Raw genomic sequence first — 22595 nt, 5'->3', positions numbered from 1 at the left:
TTGCAATGTGTTTTTTTTTTTCATGTCATCACAAGTTCATTTTAAATATCAAAGTATGATAAACAAATTCCAAGGGGTCTTTATGAATCCATAAGCTTCTAAGTGTATGTGGGCGGATGGAGAAGGGGTGACAGGTATTAGGCATTTTCCCAATACCTCTATCTACACATCACAGTCACCTATTGCAAAAGCCAAGGTGTTCAGATCGTCCCAGCCTTGTAAGAGTTAAGACCCATTGATTATTCTACATTAAAAAAAAAAGAAAAACCTCCCATCCCAGACACAACCTGGGGATAAGCTCTGAGAACAAGGTGTTGGTGGTGGGAAGTGGGGATGGGTTGATGGTTTTGCACCAGTTACAAGGGAGGGACAAGAGGAGGGGAGGAGTTGGTGGTGGCCTCCCGGGGGGGCTCCTTTGTGTTGGATTCAGCAGCAGCCTCTAAGCTGCAAACCCATGGGTCCATGCAAATCCAGCTCTCAGTGAGTGTCAGTCCCCAGCACCCTGTCTCCAGCTCACCGCCACCTGCGCTCTGAGGCTGCGTCAAGACTCATCTGCAGCTGTGCAGAGCGCACACAAAGACGGTCAGAAAGCCATATCTACTTACAGGGTTCAAAGAACATCTAACGCCCCCATAGCTATTCTCTCCGCCCTGCTTTACTGAAGAAGAAAAAGAAGAAGAAGAAGGAGGCATTTGTGAATCAGAGCAGGTATTCGGAACGCATCATCCCTTGGTAAGTACCGGATCCATTCACTCCTATAGTGGTGCAGGTGACGTCAGCAATACTAAACACTTAATCAATAGGAAATATGTTTTATCTGGCGGAAGGGACCATCAGTCCCAATCTGTCCTAATGATAAAATGGTATTGAATTATTAAACAGTTGCCATATGCATCATTTCCTGATGGGGATTGGGAAGGGTTTGTGTTTTAGCGCAGCAGATAACAATTGGCATCTTATTTCCCCATTGGAAGCAGGAGGAGCCCCCTTTTCTTTCTGATTTGACTTACACCCTTTGTTCAGCATCTGGGGGCTCTTCATTACTGTAATTGATTGTACGTATCCCTGGTGGCAGCAGGAGGGAGTTGCTTTATTAACGTTTGGATGATTTTGTACTTTTGCTTTGCAGGGGCGTTTAGCAGTCCGGCAGGATGGTGAAACTGGGCAATAATTTTAGCGAGAAGGGAACAAAGCCCCCTATTTGCGAAGATGGATTTGATACCATCCCTTTGATGACCCCTTTGGATGTCAACCAGTTGCAGTTCCCACCCCCAGACAAGGTAGGTACAAAGGAACTGATGGGTGGGGGAGGGGGTATACAGATGTGGGCAGCAGCAGGTAGATGGTGCATCTCCTTCTACAGACAAAAGGCACCCATATGGTTAGGTGTCTCTTAATATTCCACTGTTGTTTAGCCACCACCCATAATGCACAATCTGCATATGCCTCTGATTACCCATATTAAATTGATCATTACATACACATGCATTTTATCAAGTTAGGTGCATTTTACTTTAATATTATTATTTTATGCCAGACACAAAATATGCTCTTCAGATGTCACGAAAACAATTCAATATCATATGTCTTTAAAGTTTACACAAGGTATTGATTTGATTTAAGAAATGTCTGAAACCAAGTTTTGAAAAGAAAATGGTCAATATTATTATTTTCATTTTAGCATTAATAGAACAACTGAAAGTGTAAGTTTAATTCCTTAGCCCTACAATCAGCAAGCCTATAATATTACCCCACTTGGTAGTTTCACTCTGGATTCTGAGGACTAATTAGAAACATTCTACTATTTTGTAGATTCAGTGACCAACTTTCCCATTTGTATACATTGCTCATGTTTGATAGTATTAGTGATTAGGAGTGGTGGTATGTGCAATGTGAATGCAGCCCTGCAAAGACCTGATATACCATCATGTATCACATTCTGACTGTCCTCTACCAGGACAACACTGTATCTTACCAACACAACTAGCCCTATACTGTTTATTCCATCTATGTTCTGTGATCATATCTGTTGTGCAGATTAGACTACATCTATGTGTCTTCTGTAGGCGTAGTAATGTAAATTATCTATAATCGGGATATTGCAATGCAGTCCTGGCAAGGCTTGCTCACTTATTTATAAGCCTGGTGATGTCACCTAGTACACTCTTCACAGCTCATCCATTCAAAGATTCCGTCCGACACATAGAACTTGATAAAACTAATCAATAAAATAGGATTATGTGTTGATAGCTTCTGCCTATTTTGTTTTCTTTTGTATTTTTTTCCTGCACGAATAAATGAAATAATTAACATATGTAACATGCTAAGGAATGTAGCAAAGCAGAAAAAATAGGCAATTTAATGGGAAAATCATAGTTCAGTATGTGTTAAAGGAAACATTTCTGTGCACATCATTGGCTCATTTTATTTTGGTACATTTGAAGGAATAATACATAAAAAAAATGCTTATTAATTTACTTAGCTTCGCCCTGAGACAGATGGGTGCACAAGAAAAAGTTTCTGTAACCCATAGCAACCAGAGGCTTATTTTATGGTTCTAAATTGCACTTGAAAATGCTAGAAATGATCTGATTGGTTGTTATGAATTTCTATCACCTTTTTACTATGTTTACTGACATTTACTTATTTTACTGTTTAATATTGGAATAAATAACCCTACTTTGTGAAGCTGTAGTTATTATCACTATATTTCAGTGATGGGCAACCAGAAACACTTGGGGGGGCCGCATGGATGGCCCTCTAACTTTTAAAAGGGCCGCACATTACCATTAATCTCAGTAATAAGTTATATCAATACATTTAATCAAAGAAAGAGACACCTATCTGTAAGAACATAGGCATTTTAAACAAGTGTTACCAGCTATAACACACAAATCTGACAATAAACGGGAAGGAGCCAATAAACTGGTAGCTGCTTTATTACTAATTAGCTAATATTGTTGTCTGTAGACTAACTAGCCTGAGCTGTGCTAATTGTGCCCTGGCTGCTGAGTCAGGCTTTTACAGAGACACTGTAATTCCAATTCAATAGATCAGAGTGAAAATATCAACATTTTATTATTGTACATTGACTATGAAACACGATACGATATTAAAGTGTGAAATGTAAAATAATTTCTTTTGATGACCATGTCCTATTAACAGGTACACATAAAGCATAAACTAAAACAAAGAGACGACAGTCTGTGGGTTGTATCAGGTATCAACTCAATCCCCCTCTATTAACACCGTGACTGGCAAAGATAAACTCCTTTTCTCTCTTTTATTATATATTCACATTACCCTCCTGCCCAGCTATAAATCAATGACATGATAATTCAGCCTCGGCATATGATATTGCTTATTATAGCAGGAGACTTCTGCGCTGTAAAGAGTGAGCCAGCTCTTATCTCTGTGAATTGCTGCTCCGGCACTGCAAAATGCTGCGGAATTCAAACAGTTAAACATTGGCACCAACAAATCAGAATATCCCGGTTTTACAAAACAAATATCAAGAACTGTGTGATGGCTGAGTTGCTTACTTTATTTTATTGTTGTTATTATTAATATTTATACTCACCAGCACAGAGCCATGCAGCATTTTTTGTGAGGTCCTCTCCAACTGAAACTCCCATTTTTACTGGATAACAAACCCCAGGAGCAGGAACCAAGAAGAAACTTCCATGGCTGGTTAACTGAAGCCATACTAGCAGCTGAAAATTGGCGGGCCTTAGGGCCAGCCGACCCATCAAAGTGCCACATTACCCAAGCAGGGGAACGAAGTTGTCCAAAAGCGGCCACACCCTTAAAGAAACCATAAATGGTTTAGCGGTGATTTCATTAAAACATACACAGTATCACAAAACAAATATATGTTTTGTATATAGAAGCTGCTTAATCAGTGCCATAAATGCGTATTTGTCAATGGTTTTGATACAGTCTTTTTTAACGTTTTTATTTGTAGTTCTGTCTAGCATAGTGTATTTCATAATTGTATAAACAACTGAGTAATATAGGAGATGTAATTTCACTGAAAAGTCTTTGATGGCCACAGACTTAACAACCCAGGTCCTTGTAGAATGTTGGTTGTATATTTATGCAAAGTAATGATTCCCTCGCTCTAGAGAGATGCTATGTTCTAGCACTTGTTAAAATGTAATGATTGCATACATGTTAAGGTACTTCTTCTTTCAATTATCAACGTCCTTCAGCTTGTCTGTAATTTATTATAAACCAGATAACTGGGAGTCCAGTAATCAAGATACACACGACTATATCCTTTTAAGATTCTGAGCTGAGGTCATTTATTTTGCATCACCTTTTTATATTACTTATTGCGTCACTACATTAATTATTCCTCCCAAGTCTTTTAAGAATATAACATACGTTGCTGCTAGCTACAATATAACATATTCAACAATGCCCCCAGTCCTTATTTGGATATCGGTAGTTTTCTTTCTCCCATGAACAGTCACGAGTTGAATTTCTTTAACTGTATGCTTCAGTTCCCAACTTGCGATGCTGTGGGGGGACAACCAAATTCCATCCTTCACTGATACTAGCAAGGCCACAGCTGTAAATTGGTTCTCAGAACATCAACTGATTTGTCTGTTAAGGTTACACAACTCAAAGTGTTTTTTTTATATTATCACCACCATTCTGCCTTGTAAGCCTCCTAAACCTCCACATACAGATGACAGTCATTTTGTGGGCTGAAAAAATAGTCGTGAAATTGTTCATTAGGAGCCAACACTTTCCGCCAATTAGGGGCCAACAAGCTGAGGCGCAATTATGTATATAGCTGAAATTTCTCTACAATTTTATAGCACATATATCAAAAAAAGGCTAATATATCCTGCTTCCTACAGTGATAGCAAACACTTATACATAAACCCAAATATGAGGACAAAGGAACTAATTATGCCCACTTTAACATGTATTCCTTATGTGTACTATACTTTGTTTTTTTAGCCTGAATAAAATATTAAACATTTTTTTAAAACAAAATTCCTTACCTGTTGTTCTAAAGGTCGTGGTGAAAACAAAGACTGAGTATGAACGGGATCACAAGAAAGGAAAATTCCGCCCTCCAAAGATTGCTGAATTTACCATCAGTATCAGTGAAGGCGTGTCTGAAAGATTCAAGGTAAGTCATAGTGGCCGACTTTCTATTGTTGCTCTCTGGGAGATCCTGGAGAGGGAATATGGCGGGAGGGTGTAAGGGGGTGGGGCAAAACACAATTTTGGCCCTGTCTCCCCCATCAAAATTAATATTTTGTCATGGGGGGACGGGCCAAAATGACACAATACACCTAGAATCGCATCATTCAGGCTGCCTACAGGCAGGTTGCGGGAGAATTGCCTGCTCTCCCGGGAGCCTGGGAGACCTACCTGGAATTCAGGAGTCTCCCGGACATTGAGAGTGGGCAAGTATGAAGTAGGCAGTATGTACAGACTATATGACTCTATGCACTGTGGGCCTGAGTCATTAAGGAAAGTATGGCAAAAAATAGCAGTAAATGTTCTCCGGGACAAACCATGTTACAATGCAAGGGGTGTAAATCAGTTTTTATTATTTTGCACATAAGTTAAATACTGGCTGTTTATTCATCTAGCACACAAATACTTGATAGCTTTCTCTTTACACTTAAATTTAAAGTTAATCTAGGACATGCCCTACCCCAACTATAAATCTGTCCTCACATTTTACATTTACCTCCCCCTCCAATGCAACATGGTTTTGCTCAGGTGCAAAGTTACTGTTTTTTTATTCTTTGCTATAACCCTTTCAATGCCGGGGGCTTGGAAATTTTCTATTCAATTGGGCCTGACATTTTTCAAGATTTTAATTACATTGGCTTAGACCTCAATCCCGTAAGCATGTTTTTGCAATCTAATATATATTTTTCAGGACAGATTCACTGTAGCCTACTTATTTATCCTGTCTATTGTTAGAATGCTGTAAACGAAGAAAAAATATGACATATGTGTTTTCTCTTAATATCATACTTCCCATGTGCATGAAAAAAAATCTAAAAAAAAATCCGGCCATTTAAAGAAGTAAACACTTTAAAATGTGGACTCACCAGTGTACATTATGTACAGGTATGTGCAGCTTCCACAAGATGAATGACCAGCATACCCCTCAACCACAAAATATCCACAAAGAACCTGACAATTACAATGTCAAAAAAGTTCTTGTGTCCCCTTAAGCCCATATATGGTTTACAACTGGGCCCTCTAGAAACTGTTTAAGTGTTTCGCAACATTTTCCAATTAAAACTACTAAACTGACATTTTGGGTCGAAATCTGTGCTCAACAAAAAAAATGAAAACCATTGCTAGACTGTCACACGTAACTTATACACCAAACATAAATTCCACAAAATAAAAAACAACAAATTGTGACGAATGCATGGGTGCCATATATGTATAGGTTTATATATGTGTGTGTCAGGTATAATATCCAAAATGAAAATGGTGCAGAAAGGTGTTCATCCTTGAAATGGAACTCGCCTTCGAAGTTTGCTGTTGGGTTGGTGATCTCGGTTGCTTTAGATGTCCAGTGCGGGAAGTATGGTGGATTTCAATAGTTGGCCTGGAAGTGGCCCTTGGGGTGGGAAGACAGATATCAACAGTTGAGGTGACACTTAGATTCATTGACAGTTCTGATCCTCTGCTTCATTAGTACTGTGTATCATTAGGGATTCCATCCCTGGGTCAGCCACTTCCATTATGATGTCATCTTCGCAAATTAAGGTGGCACTGTCTGGAGGGAAGACGTGGGGAAGCCATGATCTAGTGATCTCTGCTTATCAGCAGTGAACGCAATGTAATGGACTCATAAGCAGTTCAGCTATTTCCCGTTCCAGGTGAACTATATGCTGAGGAATGGAAAACTGGAAATATTTACTCAGACGGGCACTTGTATAGAAGGTTATAGAAGCATGAAGCTACATTCCATTTACATATCAATTTACATATACAATTGGATATTGGCTGACCAATCAGAGCTTTTTGTGTCATACATCAAGTTAGAGAGGGAAGAATGAGTTAGATATATTTTGATTGTATATGGGTAATGTAAAACTTTTCAGCAACAGACATACAAGGAATATAGTTTTTTTCTATCATTGATTAGCTGTTCAGAGAATAGAGGCAGTTCTCTATTTAGGTTGTGAGTGTGGAATATAAAAAGTGCAATATGTTTTGGTAGTACTGGTTCTTTAATGCATAGCGTTGCAATCTGTGACCAGTGTTCTAGGGATTTATTTTTGTAGATGTAACCTCACAGGTGCTATGCTTCAAATATATTGGCCACAGGGTGATAAGGTTACAGTACAGTCAATAACTAACACTCCTTTTCACCTGAATGCATCTCTATATTAATATATTTAATATATATTAATATATTAAAGAGATGCATTGAGGTGAAATATGATTATAAAAGCAATCCTCTCTAAAAGGTGTTTTTTATTTACATAAATCTCTTATCTGTAAGAAGACAAATGCAGTTGTTAATTTTCTTCTTCTTAGGGTTTTGATTCAAGCAGATAATAATAATATACAGTTTAAGTGTCATGCGATCACCATGGCAGCCACAGTCACATGATGTAGTGATTAGGCAGGGTTTGGGATATTCAAATAACAAAGCTAAACCCCTCTTCTGGCATCACGTGACCACCAAGGAGCTTCCTGAATGACTGGCTCATGAGAAAGACACTTTGGGCCTCATTCATTACCAAACGCAAAACAAACGTAATGTGTGTACCCCAAGGATCTGTACTTGGACCAGTGCTGTTTAATATCATTATTGGAGACATTGCAAATGGTATTCAAGGGAAAGTATGCCTTTTTGCAGATGACACAAAGATATGCAACTGAGTAGACACAACAGGTGGGGTAAAATAAATTATTAATTATTTAGGTAGACTAGAGGAATGGTCAAGAGAGTGGCAACTACAGTTTAATGCCAAAGAATGCAAAATCATGCACTTGGGTCTCAAAACCCATTGTCATGGAGCCTGAGTTTGGAATACACCTCGAAGCCCCGCTCTAGATAGACTTACCCCCAGAGGGCAGTGTCTGATGGTAGAGAGATATTTACCAGGGATCCCCGTGAGGGAATATGGACTTAGCTGCTCTCTAGCCACAGGTTGCGGTCCCCTAATAGGGATTAGAGCAGGGTGAGATGGAACCATGGAGTGTAGCAGGACTGCTGTCTGATAAATGCAGAGGTTCAGGTAAACGGTAGTGAACCGAAGCTTTGAGGTCTTTAGAAAGCGAATAGCTGAGAACAGGACTGATTATGAAGCACAAGGTTCCTGCAACAATACCGCAGGTCTTGATCGTGGAATGGGTACACGGGATACCAAGTGAGAAGTATTGAACTGCAGAGAAATGATGCATCGAGATCCCTGGAAAGCGAATAGCTTGAGAATGGGACCGATGATGAGGCACAAGGTTCTTGTGATAATACCACAGGTCTTGAACATGGAACAGGTAGCACAGGATACCAATGTGCAGTCAGGAGCCAGAGAGAACAGCATCCTAACAGGTAAGGAGACCTGAAGATTTGGCAACTTAGTAGAGAAGCAGATGCTTTAAATAGACAGAGCTGACAGGCAATTAGCCAATCAAGAGAATGCAGGAAGTTTTGAAAAGACCAGGTGTGTGCATGCTCAGTTCAGACAAGCAAGTGAATGCAGGGAGTGAGAACCAAGGGAAACAGGTAAGAACAGTGACCAAAATGCAGGTTAGCTGGTGTGACAATGTATGACACCCAAAGACTAAATATAGTATTAATGGCATAATAATGGAAACTACTAAAGAGGAATGGATCTAGGAATCACTATTTCAGGTGACTTAAAGACAGGTAAGCAATGTAACAAAGCAATGAGGAAGGCAAGTCAGATGCTTGGTTGCATAGGGTGAGGAATCCGTAGCAGAAATAAAGAAGTAATAATGCCACTGTATAGGTCCTTGGTACGGCCTTATCTAGAATACTGTGTTCAATTCTGGAGGCCATACCTCCAGAAGGATATAAATACATTACAGACTGTACAAAGAAGTGCAACTAAAATGGTGCATGGCCTACAGCACAAAACTTACCCAGAAAGACTAAAAGGTCTTAATATGTATAGTTTGGAGCAGAGAAAGGAAAGGGGAGATATGATAGAAACTTTGAAATATATCAAGTGTTTCAACAAGGTACAGGAGGGAAACATTCTTCAAAGGATGAGAAGTATTAGAACACGAGGACATGCACTGACACTGGGGGGAAGTAGGTTCAGAGGAAATTTGAGGAAAAACTACTTCACAGTGTTAGGAACCCCTCCAGCCGGCACAAAACAACCCGGAATCTACTCTGCCAGTCAGGTGTTCACTGGAGCCCCTGATGGTGGGGACAGACTGGGCTGCAGACTGACAGAGGGTCGTGAAGTGTGTACCGGCTGGGGAGAACCCAGGCAAGCGGAGTCAGGTCCACGCAGAGGTCAAGGGCCGGCAGCAGACAGCGGTATCAGTAAACAAGCTGAAGTCAGGGGTCACAGGCAGATAGCAGAAACGGTAAACAGGCCAGGGATCAGGGTCACAGGATACACAAGCGGAGTCAGTTCAAAGCCAAAGGTCATACACGGTAAATCAGAAGTGGTCTCAGAAGACTAGAGCAGGAACAAGCAGGTCAGCAGACTGGAGCACAGAAGCTATAACCAGCAATGAGGTAGCAGACCTCATTGTCTTAAATACTAACCCCAACCAATCAGAGCCTAGCTCTGTCAGAATACTGCCCATATTTAATTAGCCCACAGGCTATCTATGTGCGCACGCGCTCAGCAGTTCCCCTTGCTGGGACGCGGCGCTCTAACACACAGCTTCCCGACCGTTGTCTAGGCAACGGCCGGGCCGAGCCCCCGGAAGTGACGTCCCGGTCGCCATAGCGACGGCCGGGACGGAGGTATGGGAGTCGTGGCGGCTGGGTGCCGCCGCGGCTTGTAACATCCAGGTTTTCTTGGATACTTCCTAAAGAACTCCTTTAACTGTTTAGGGGCATGAAGTTGTCTCCGCGGAACCCAAAGCCGCTCTTCTAATCCACGATTCTTCCACTGTACTAGGAAGTGCACCTGCCCCTGCACTCTTTTAGAGTCGAGGATTTTCTGGGCCACAAATTTTTGTGGTAAGTTCCTAATTCCCACAGAAGGCCCTGTAGGCTGGGATTGATTCGGGTATAATACTGGTTTAAGTAACGAACAATGAAACGTGTTGGGGATTTTCAGAGAGCCAGGGATCTTCAATCTAAAAGCTACCGGATTAATCTGCTTGGTGATCATGAACAGACCAATAAATTTAGGCCCCAGTTTTTTACAAGGCTGTCTGAGCCTAACATTCCGAGTTGAAAGCCACACTTTCTGGCCCACTTTGAATGAGCAGGTGGTACGATGGCGGTCCGAATTTTTTTTAGCAGACAATGAAGATTTTCTCAAGGAGGACTGAACTTTCCTCCAAATTACTTTCAGATCAGCAGCTGTGGAACGAATTTCCGGGATACCAGCAGATTTGAGAGAATATAACGAATTAGACCTGGGATGGAAACCGAAGTTACAGTAGAACGGGGAAGTTTGAGTAGATGAGTGAGATGAGTTATTGTAGGCAAACTCTGCCCAGGGCAGCAAAGAGGAACAGTTGTCATGGAATTCTGAAGTATAACATCGGAGGAACTGTTCCAGGGACTGGTTAACCCTTTCAGTTTGCCCATTTGACTGAGGGTGATATGCGGATGATAAACTTATCTTGATTCCAAGGAGAGTACAGAAGGATTTACAGAATTGGGCTATGAACTGAGAACCCCGATCGGAGACGATGTCAGTAGGAAGTCCATGGAGCCGGAAAATATGTTGAATGAATAAGATGGCCAAATCCCGAGCAGTAGGCAGTTTGGTTAGTGGAATGAAATGTGACATTTTGCTGAACCGGTCTACCACGACCCAAATGGTAGTGTGTCCTGCAGAAGGTGGTAGATCAACTATAAAGTCCATGGACAAGTGCGTCCATGGTTTTGCAGGAATGGCCAAAGGAACTAACTGACCTACTGGACGGGTCCTGGGGACTTTGTTTCTGGTACAAACCTCACATGACAGGACGTGACTCTTGACGTCAGCAGACAAAGATGGCCACCATACAGGTGAAAGGATTTCTAATGTCTTGAAGACTCCCGGATGTCCAGCAGTTTGACTATCGTGTGCTTCAGCAAGAACTGCCCTCCTCAGATGAACTGGGACAAACAAACATCCTACTGGAGTATTATCAGGAGCTAATCTCTGAAACCTTTGTAAAGTACAGCTCAAGTCTTGGGTTAACCCAGCATGAATCATAGACAAGGGGATAATAGGTTTTGGATTAGTAACCGGAGCATGGTGTGCCAGAAAGCTTCTGGACAGGGCGTCTGCCCGGACATTCTTAGATCCTGGACGATATGTAATTACAAAGTTAAAACGAGTGAAGAACAGCGACCAACGAGCCTGCCGAGGGTTCAGTCGTTTGGCCGACTGTATATACTGCAGATTTTTATGATCCGTTATAACGGAGATCTGGTGTGTAGCGCCTTCCAACCAATGTCGCCATTCCTCAAAGGCCCATTTGATTGCCAACAGCTCTCGGTTTCCCACATCATAGTTGGCCTCCGCTGAAGAGAACTGGCGAGAGAAATAGGCACATGGATGTAAGCGGTGAGTCTGGGAATCTTTTTGAGACAAGATGGCACCGACGTCAGAGGCATCAACCTCAAGGATAAACGGTAACTTAGGATCCGGGTGTCTGAGGACCTGAGCAGACACGAAGGCGTTCTTCAGGGTTTCAAACGCAGTTATTGCCTGAGATGTCCAGTTAGCTGGGTCGCTTCCCTTGTGAGTCAAGGTGACAATAGGAGCCACAATATCCGCAAAGCCGCCAATAAACCTTCTGTAATAATTGGCGAATCCCAGGAATCTCTGGACCGCCTTGAGGTTATTAGGTTGTACCCAGTCTAGGATTGCTTGGACCTTGGTTGGGTCCATAGAGAATCCTTCCGAGGAGATTATATAACCAAGAAAGGATACCTTCTGAACCTCAAACTCACATTTTTCGAGTTTAGCATAGAGATGATGTTTTCTCAACTTTTGTAAAACTTGTCTGACATGACCCTGGTGTACTGACAACGAGTCCAAATATATGAGGATGTCGTCCAAGTAAACCACAACGAAATGTCCCAGAAACTCACGTAGCACTTCATTAATTAGATCCTGAAATACTGCAGGGGCGTTACTAAGACCAAACGGCATGACCAAATATTCATAGTGGCCAGAGAGCGTATTGAATGCCGTCTTCCACTCATCACCTGCTCTAATACTTATGAGGTTATATGCACCCCCGAGGTCAATTTTGGTGAAGACTGTTACACCTCTTAGTTGATCGAACAATACAGAGATGAGAGGAAGTGGATAGGTGTTTTTAACTGTGATGAGGTTCAATCCTCTGTAGTCACTACAGGGTCTTAGCCCTCCGTCTTTTTTAGATACAAAAAAACAACCAGCTCCTACTGGAGATTTGGATGGCCTGATGAAGCCCTTTTCCAAATTCTCCTCAATATACTCCTGCATGGACTTGGTCTCGGGAGCTGAGAGGGAATACAGGCGTCCCTTAGGCAACTTGGAACCAGGTATGAGCTCGATAGTGCAGTCAAAGTCACGGTGAGGTGGTAGGGTATTCGCCGCTCTCTTGGAAAACACGTCCCAGAAGACGTGGTATTGTGAGGGAAGTTGCTCCGGAATAGACTGGATCACCCGCAGCGGTAGTGACAAGCAGGACTGTTCACAATAAGAACTCCAGTGGACAATTTCTCATTTTATCCAGTCCACTACAGGGTTATGCCGGGAAAGCCATGGGTGGCCCAGGATCAAGGGCACCGATGAGCAATCAATAAGGAGGAAGGTTATTGATTCTGAATGGAGGGCTCCGATATTCAACTGTAGTGGCGGGGTCTCCCAGGAAATCTTGCCACCAGGTAACCGAGCTCCATCTAAGCCACAGACAGTAACAGCAGACTTGAGTCTTACCATTGGAATTTCAGCAGCGCGGGCAACCCGATGTCAAGGAAGTTGCCCGCAGCTCCACTGTCAATGAAGGCTGCCAGGTCCATGGAACGGGTATTGAACGTGAGTTGCGCAGGGATCAATACGGCATTTTTCGGGGAGACAATCTGCAGACCTAGGTGAACTTTCCCCTCGTTCCCTAGGCATGCTCTTTTCCCGGCTTATTTGGGCAGGAACGGGAGAAATGGCCTCTTGTGCCACAATAAAGACATAGGCCTTGTGATCGTCTCCTGTCTCTTTCCTCAGGGGAAAGACGATATGCTCCTAATTGCATCGGTTCCTCACCATCCGTGGAAACAGGAACGAAGGCGGATGGAGGTGATGATGTCTCCTTTTCGGTTTTCCGCTCTTTAAACCTCCTGTCAATTTTAATGGAGAGGTGCATCAGATCCTCCAGAGAGGTAGGAGATAAGTATTGCACCAAAGAATCTTTGATCTGTTCCGATAGGCCGAGACGGAACTGACTACGTAAGGCGGGGTCGTTCCATCCACTATCAGGTGACCATCTACATAATTCACCGCAGTATTCTTCTGCCGACCGCCGGCCTTGTTTCAAGGCCCGTAGATGAGCTTCCGCGGAGGCCACTCGATCCGGGTCATCATATAGTAGACCCAATGCCTCAAAGAAAGTGTCTACGGACTGCATGGCAGGACTGGTCTGTGGCAAAGAAAAGGCCCAGGACTGGGGGTCACCTTGTAGGAGGGAAATGATGATCCCGACTCTTTGATGCTCTGACCCGGAGGAACGGTGTCTCAACCGGAAATAGAGCTTGCAGCTCTCCCTGAAATTCCGGAACAGAGATCTATTTCCAGAGAAGCGATCCGGCAAATTCATCTTAGGTTCACAGGTGGAACTTGGAGTGGGTTGAGAAGTTTTTGCGGCTTCTTCTTGAACAGACAGACGCTCAGCCAATCCCTGGATCATCTGATACAAGGACTCAACATGGGCTGCTAAGTCTTGTGCCGGAGATGGTGTGGATCCGCTTCCATCCATCGCAACCTCGTCTAAGTGTGTGGGCCGGTTATAATGTTAGGAACCCCTCCAGCCGGCACAACACAACCCGGAATCTACTCTGCCAGTCAGATGTTCACTGGAGCCCCTGATGATGGGGACAGACTGGGCTGCAGACTGACAGAGGGTCATGAAGTGTGTACCGGCTGGGGAGAACCCAGGCAAGCGGAGTCAGGTCCACGCAGAGGTCAAGGGCCGGCAGCAGACAGCGGTATCAGTAAACAAGCTGAAGTCAGGGGTCACAGGTGGATAGCAGAAACGGTAAACAGGCTAGGGATCAGGGTCACAGGATACACAAGCGGAGTCAGTTCAAAGCCAAATGTCATACACGGTAAATCAGAAGTGGTCTCAGAAGACTAGAGCAGGAACAAGCAGGTCAGCAGACTGGAGCACAGAAGCTATAACCGGCACTGAGGTAGCAGACCTCATTGCCTTAAATACTAACCCCAACCAATCAGAGCCTTGCTCTGTCAGAATACTGCCCATATTTAATTAGCCCACAGGCTATCTATGTGCGCACGCGCCCAGCAGTTCCCCTTGCTGGGACGCGGCGCTCTAACACACAGCTTCCCGACCGTTGCCTAGGCAACGGCCGGGCCGAGCCCCCGGAAGTGACGTCCCAGTCGCCATAGCAACGGCCGGGACGGAGGTAGGGGAGTCGAGGCGGCTGGGCACCGCCGCGGCTTGTAACACACAGAAAGGGTAGTGGATAAGTGGAATAGCCTCCCGTCGGAGGTGGTAGAGGTAATACAGTAGAGCAATTTAAACATGCTTGGGATAGACAATAGAAGAATATGCTTGTAAAGAATAAAGGATCAAATAGGGTACCATAAGGTACCATAGGTTAATAAAAAAAATGGGTAGACTAGATGGGCCAAGCGGTTCTTATCTGCCGTCAAATTCTATGTTTCTATGACGTATGCTGCATTGCCAGGTGCAAGTTGAGGTGTTTTAGACTCCTAGGTTGAGGCAACTGCACGTTGGTCACATGAGCAAGAACGGCATGTTGGAATAGAGAAGACCGGGAAACTTGTTAGGATATATTTCTTCTTTCCAAACCTACAATCCTCGTTGGAAAATATCTGATGCATCTGTGCCAGATGTACTGTTACCAAGGTCCAATAGCAACAGGATGTTTTGGTTACTATAATTACCACTGAGCTTCTGGAGGTGCTGCCAATGGACCTTCTGCAAGCACATGTTTCAAACAGTGGCCACACCTATTCCCTGGTGCTTTCTTATCATATCACCAAGTGGATGGTTATGGTGGCTACCAAAGATCAGATGGCAGGGACAGCACCAATGCCATCTGGGAACACTTCATCATCATCATCATTTATTTATATAGCGCCAACATATTCCGTAGCGCTTTACAATTGGGGACAAACGTAATAAACTAATAAACAAACTGGGTAAAACAGACAAAGAGGTGAGAAGGCCCTGCTCGCAAGCTTACAATCTTACAAACACTTCTGCTTATATGGGGATCTTTGACAATTCCATTCGAATCAGACTTGAATTTCGAGCCTGGCCTGATGGATGATTTGTGTCGGCTGTACCTGGTGCGCACATCCAGGATGACAACCTACCACCCTCATGGCAGTGGAATGTTTTGAGAGGCTAATCCAAAACCTTCTGGGGATGATCTGGTTTCATGAGGAATAGAGGTAGCCAGACTTGGTGCCATAGAATATGTATGTCTACAACAGCTCTGGACATCGACAGATGAGTACACCCAGTTCTTCATGACGTTTGGACTTAGGAGAGTCAGTTCTTTAGAGATTGTTATTTATGTCCTGTTTGGCAGTAGATTGTGCCATTATCTCTCATCACCTTTTTTTATTCTGAAACCAACACCTGTCTGGTTCTTGTTCACTATTACAAGTTTGTCCAATTTGCAAACAGACCTTTCTCAAAAGATGCCAGATGTGCCATCCATTAGTCCCACATTTTGCGTTGCATGTTGGAACCAGATATGAAGATTAAATCACCCATTAAATATTAAAGGACAGCAAAATGCATTTAATATGCTTGGTCTAAACGTATAAATGGCTGTGAAATATATATCTTTGTATCTCTCTGACATCATTAATCATCAAAAATATTACCATATCTTTTGATTGCAGTGGCTACTTTGAGACATACCGCATCCATGCCAGAATGCGGCAGATAATTAATATACTTCACACGTGTTCATACACAGTGTTTGAACAATACTTACAGGTATTCCGCTGATTAAAATGCGCACAAGCGCCATTCTAGCCCATCTCTCCCCATGCAGCATCCTATCACAAATGTCTCTCACAAGGCACAGCTATGGGACAACCTAACAGCTTTCTTTTCTTTCATTAAGAAAAACACAAAACACAAATAATAACAAAAATAAATTAAAAATTAGTGTATCAAAAAACAACTTTTTAAAAAAAAAAAAAACAACTCTACCAGTGTTTAAAAGGAATAATAGAACCCTAACTGGATAATGGAAGTTACATAAGAGTTGACCTGCATTTACCATAAGTGTTTATTTTAGTTACTCTTACTTTGCATTTTTATCTGGAATGTTATGCTGACAGCTGCCCCTTCAATGTCGCGCTTACCTGCAGCAGGTGTACGTGGCCTGAAGGGGAGTTTTTTGGAGATGGGATCTGGGTGCTTCAGTAACGGAAGACACTCCTATGGGGATGTTGCACACCCAAAGGTGACACAGCCACGCCCCAGGCTGTGTGACCACGCCCCATGAAGAACGACCACTCCCAACGCATCATGGTTACCCCCCTTCTCATCCACGCTGAATGCCACAATTCCACAGATATAATTGGTAACCTCAACATTAAACACACCCATGTATTTAGGCAGACCAAGCCCAGTTACCTGCTTTATTAGTTAATGTATTTTTTTGCTTATTCATTGTAGAATCAACGGTAAATTACTTAAACTTACCACGTTCATGCTATAGCAGTATTATTTTCATGGTACATGGAAGTGCAAGCAGTACATTTAAGCTACTTTTCAGACTTGGGTGTGGATAACTAAATCTATACAAATTGTGTTCGCAATTATTAGTTTTATGCATATATATATATATATATATATATACACATACTTGCCAACCTTATGTTGGCTGGGTCTGGGAGATCCTAGAGGGCAGGAGGGGTGTATGGGTGGAGGGGGCAGGGCTTCACGATTTGCATCATTTTGGCCCCGCCCCCTGTGACATAGTGCCTGTTTTAGGGCTTTTTACACTGTAAAAAGACCCCAAATAAGCATTGCATCACTGGGAGCGGGTCCAAAATGATGATAATCGCTAAGCCCCGCACCTCCCCTCGTATATTCGACTCTAATTTTATTGAAGTGGGCAGATGGGCCAGATGCGGGAGAGTCGCCAGCTCTCCCGGGAGTCCGTGAGACCCACCCAAAATTCGGGAGTCTCACGGACATTCCAGGACAGTTGGCATGTATGATATTATATAACATTTACTTTTGCTATACATTTATTTTTTAAACTGGACTATCTGAAATCTTATCTTATTTACATGATGATACAATAAAATTGTATCAGTTGCATTTCAATGAGTGGTGCCACCCAGTTACCCATCACCAGACGTGAGTGCTGACTATAGGTGACTAATATTTACGTCCTCGGAGGGTGGGGGGGGGGGGGGGGGGGGGTCAGTTTGGTAATTACAGTAATACCATGTTCTCTGAAATCATCACTTCCTGCAATACCTAGGTCAGCGGAACAGCAGTACAGATACATCAGCCCCCGTTAATAAGACCATTTGTAGCATTAGCTCATATACTTTGCCATGAAAATGACACTTTTGATCCGAGGCCCCCAGACATCTGTGTAATTTGATTCCTGGCTGTACATTTGTCAGCAGTGCACAATTTACAGTACAAAAGGCTCATGCTATTGATTTGCGGAGGAGGAAGGAAAATGGCTATGTAAAGAATAGTACTTATGACAGGTGGCTGATAAGTAGCAGTAAAGATTTGTTTTTCCTTTAAGTATAGTATTTAAGATAATTCACAAAATATACTAAAAAAAAATGTATTTTGAAACTGGTTTGTATATTCTTTATGTTAAAGTAACCTGTGCTTCACTACAAACATTTTGCTATTTATTGTTTATTTATAAACGATAGTGCCTACATAATATGCAGAGCTTTACAGAGAATATTTAATTGTTCAAACCAGTCTCTGCCCCCATTGGAGCTTACAGTCTATATTCTACAGTCTAAACACTCAGACATACACACTAGGGTTAATTTCACCAATTGACCTACTAGTATGTCTTTGGAATGTGGGAGGAAACCAGAGCACCTGGAGGAAACCCACACAAACACAGGGAGAACATACAAATTCCACATTGATTCCAGGTCGGAATCCAACCCATGGCCCCAGTGCAGTGAGGCAGCAATGCTAACCACTGTATTTCAATTTACTAGGAAATAATATGTCTATCTTTACTCCATGGAAATTGAAATAAATGAAATCAAACTTTTTAAAGATTTATTAACACATTTTGCCTTACAGAATTCAACTAACCCAAAAAAATAAATTTAATAACAGAGTTGGAAAAGTGATTAGTCCCCCGATTTAATACTTTGAAGAGCCACCTTTTGCTGTAATTACAGCCATCAGTCTGTTTGGATACATCTCGTCCAGCTTTGTGCACCTAGATTGGGGAATATTTGCCCATTCTTCCTTGCAGAATTGTTCAGGTTCAGTCAAATTTTGTGGTGAGCGGTGCTGGCCTGCTGTCTTCAAATCCATACACAGATTAGCTGCTTGATTTTGTTCAGGGCTCTGACTTGGCCAGTGATGGACGTTCACCTTCCTATCCTTAAGCGACTGCGTTGCTTTCTTGGCGGTATGTTTAGTCATTGTCGTGCTGGAAGGTGAACCACCTGCCCATCTTCCGCTGTCTAGCAGAGGGCCGCATGTGTTGCTCAAGAATTTAGGTGTATTTGGCAACATCCATGTTCCCTTCATTCCTCACCAATCACCCACTCCCTGCGAAAGAACCAAATCTGGGTATAATAACCCAAAAGCCATGGGCCAAGAACACCTCGGACAGCCTCCTCGCCAATCCCTGGGTTCCCTGAAACTCACATAAAATATATATATATGCACATATATCAACCCCCATCTTTTCTTCTTTAATTGATTTTCCTTTTACATAAAAAAATAGCAGTTTAACATGATAAATAACATTGTAATGCAGTCATTAAAAACCCTCCTAACTAGAGCCCTACCCCCTCGCCTCAGCTAACCTATGTGGCATGGGATGGGTGGGGTTGATTCCCAATTGAACTTTATGGAAGGAGGAAGAGTGAGCATGCAATGTATCTAGCCGCCCTCCACCCATCCCGGACCTGTCAGCTCACCTCCTCCCCTCCTGCCTCTCATCAGGTTACATCCGCCCGCCCTCCCACAACCACCACCACCTTGCAATGACCTTCCCTTTAGTACATAACCCTTGCACTTTCTCTAGCAGTGCCTCACCCCATTCAAACAGCAGGACCAGAGGCAAACTCCCTGCTGAGGTCATGGTCCTTTCGCCTGACTAATCCGGAGATTTATTGCAAATCAATTTACAAGACTAATTGTTGTGTGGTTTCCCTCCAGGTGCCCTGGCCTCTTCCTACAATCTGAAATATAAGTGCCTATATGTCCATATATTACACAGTTCATAGAATCCTGACTGTGTGGAGCAATCAAAAAATCAAACATATTAAATACAGTTTCTGCTGGTGTATGCAACATCACTTATATTGACACTAACATTATATTATAATGGTGTTATGTATTTGAACATGTGCCTATGCTTGTCACTGCGGGATGTATTCAGCCTCTCCGAGTTGCTATGATCTGCTGCTAGGTAACCACAGCATCACACTTAAGGCTTTGTAAGAGGTTCTACCTCTGAAGCTGGCAAGATAGTCTAGTTCCAGCTTCATCTTCAGAATCCTTTCATGTTGCCCATGATTCTAAATTAAGATATTGCGTAGTTCTATATGAACCTTCAACTGCCGTGATGTCAAAAATAAAACTATGCCGGTAGAAAGAGGCATTGACCCATTGTGTCTGCTTCTGTCGGCAGCTGTATCCATTGTTATAATCCCTTCTCCCAACTGAGGAGAGTATGAATAATGGATGGTGTTTCATAAATATGGTAATTAAATGGGGTGTTGTCTGGCGTTGCCTCCTGGGTCCTTGTTAATTGAGAATCATCGTGCTTGCTGCTGTCGTTGTTGATTTCAAGAGACCTGAAGGATGTTTTTGTAACAAAGGCAAATATTTAATGTAATTAAATGATGTATTCAACATTAACTACATATCTGGATTGTCAGTGTGGCTCAGTAATACCAGGTTTTGTTAACAGAATTAATTCCTTGCATCTGCTTTAAAGCTTACCATTTGGCCTTTACGCAGTGGAGTCCATTGCGTGGGATGAAACCATATTCTCAATAAAATAGCCTATAAATTCACTAGGAACCAGTGATGTCACTGAGGCAGGAAGGCATTTGTGCTGTCCCTCGTTCCTAGTGAATTAATAGGCTGAACATTGGTTCTGCTAAAAATATGGCTCCCTTAAATGTGTAATAATATACCTTAACTTTCCTTTCTATACTAGATTAAAGTGGCTTTCAGTCCGTTCCACAAAATCTATAAATTACTTAACAAATCAGTTCAGGTATTATGGTAAAAATACTATTACTTCTTTGACAGTAGTGTATTTTGTGTTAAGGTGACTTATACATGAATATCACCATACACAGATAATAAGATGCAGTCTCTTCCTGTATGCTTGTTACCATGGATGCAGCCGGAGGGACGAGAGCGTAGAGACGTGTAATCTATGACAGAAGTTTACAGCTATCGATGCATCCGTCAGTAATGATCAATGTGTATATCCCCATCCCCATTCATTTTATATGCAATGTAAATAGAACATCTTGCACCTTCTAAATTTGGAGTTTGCACCGATCCTGGAATCAAACAGAGCTGGTGTTAGAATGCTTAGTGCTGAAAGCAAATTCTCCTTCACTGGCTTCTGTCAATAAAAGTGAACATAAAAATAATTCATAGCATAAAAACATACATTTAAAAGTGCACCCTTCACCTGTAAACAGTGGACGCAGCCATTTTTTTCACTGCCACAATATTAATGGGAATATTTGTGCCAAGTATGGGGAAGCCTACTTGTACAGCTGTATAAATACTGCAGCAAGCCTTCTTCTGTTATTGCCATATCAGGGAATCAATGAAAAAATGCCTTATTAAATAAACAAAGCATATTTCAAATATAAATTGTTTTAAAATTGTTTTAAAATATAAAAACATAATATGCATGGATGTATCTATCACTGTGGCAACCCATGCAGGCCCTGGTGAAGCCTTTCTATCCACTTCAATGGACCCACTCTGGCCAAAAGAAGAGAGCAAGGGCCTCTGGAATGGTGAGTAGAAATGCATTACCAGGCTATACCCTCCCAAAACATTGGCTTCTATGGCATACTTGCCAATTTTGGCAAGATGAGATGTGGGAGATCGGGGGGAGGTGGGCATGTGGGGGCAGGGCTCGGTGAAATTCGTCATCGTGGCTCCGCCCCCTAAATTGTCAAAAGCTTTCTATGCCTATGACAGCAGGTGGCGGGGCCAAGATGACGCGGAAATTGTGTCATAAGCCCCGCCCCCTGCCACTAAACTAAAGACATTGCCAGTAACCGGGAGGTTTGCCTGCTCTCCCGGGAATTCAAGAGTCTTCTGGACATTCCGGAAGAGTAGGCAACTATGTGCTATGGGTTCCAGTGACTGCTAGTTATGTAGGTCTCAGTGTACAGTTGTCCTCTTTGTACTAGACCATCATCCCCTTTTTAATCTCTGTTTCTGATCCTTTCACTGCTCAGTGTCAGACGTAAGATTAAACATTTCGGGCAGTATGTCAAATACAAGTGTTCTTAATAATGTTGGTATTGACCAATATCCAACATCATCCATGATGATTTTGCCGTTTAGAAAGGGTTCAGTCTGACGGATGCAAAACAGTACCATTCAGAGGTTCACCTTTATGAACTTCTCTTTTATTTTTTAATCAAAACGTTGTATTATTTGTAAATGGAGATTTTTAAACTGTTAAGACAAATTATGCAAAATGTCTTTTAATAACACATTGATAGTATGAAATGGCCATTTTGTGGGGTGATCCAGTATTTATGAAACTACAGTCCACCAATTCAGTATGAACTAGAGATAACATTCTTGCCTACTCTCACGCAATGTCAGAGTCCCCTCTGACTCCAGGGAGTTTGTACCTTTGTAGATCCTGCATCTATTTCTTGTGAAGTGGGCGGGGCTTTGAATACACAATACGGGTTATTAGGGCCCACCTCCGCTGTGCAAGGACATGATTCACATGGTCATGTAGAGGTAGGCGGGACCTGATGATGCCA

General features: G+C 42.5%; 1 protein-coding gene across 2 annotated transcripts in view; it reads left to right on the top strand.

Annotated features, from left to right (window-relative positions):
* The first annotated feature begins 409 nt into the window (after nt 1-409).
* The window catches only part of NSG1 (neuronal vesicle trafficking associated 1), a 47681-nt gene continuing 25495 nt past the window's right edge, over nt 410-22595 (top strand). Inside the window, exons 1-3 of one of the 2 annotated variants that reach the window (XM_075194654.1) lie at nt 410-732; nt 1130-1280; nt 5030-5146. In XM_075194654.1, the coding sequence (XP_075050755.1) occupies nt 1152-1280; nt 5030-5146 (246 nt within the window). In that variant the 5' untranslated portion in view covers nt 410-732; nt 1130-1151. Of the gene's footprint in view, nt 733-953; nt 1056-1129; nt 1281-5029; nt 5147-22595 lie in introns of those variants that run through there. The other variant, XM_075194655.1, reaches the window with a different exon arrangement.

Source organism: Mixophyes fleayi, chromosome 1, assembly GCF_038048845.1.
Source record: "Mixophyes fleayi isolate aMixFle1 chromosome 1, aMixFle1.hap1, whole genome shotgun sequence".
Taxonomy (NCBI): Eukaryota; Metazoa; Chordata; class Amphibia; order Anura; family Limnodynastidae; genus Mixophyes; species Mixophyes fleayi.
Note: the sequence above shows the minus strand (reverse complement) of the source record. Positions and strands in the feature narration are given on the sequence as shown.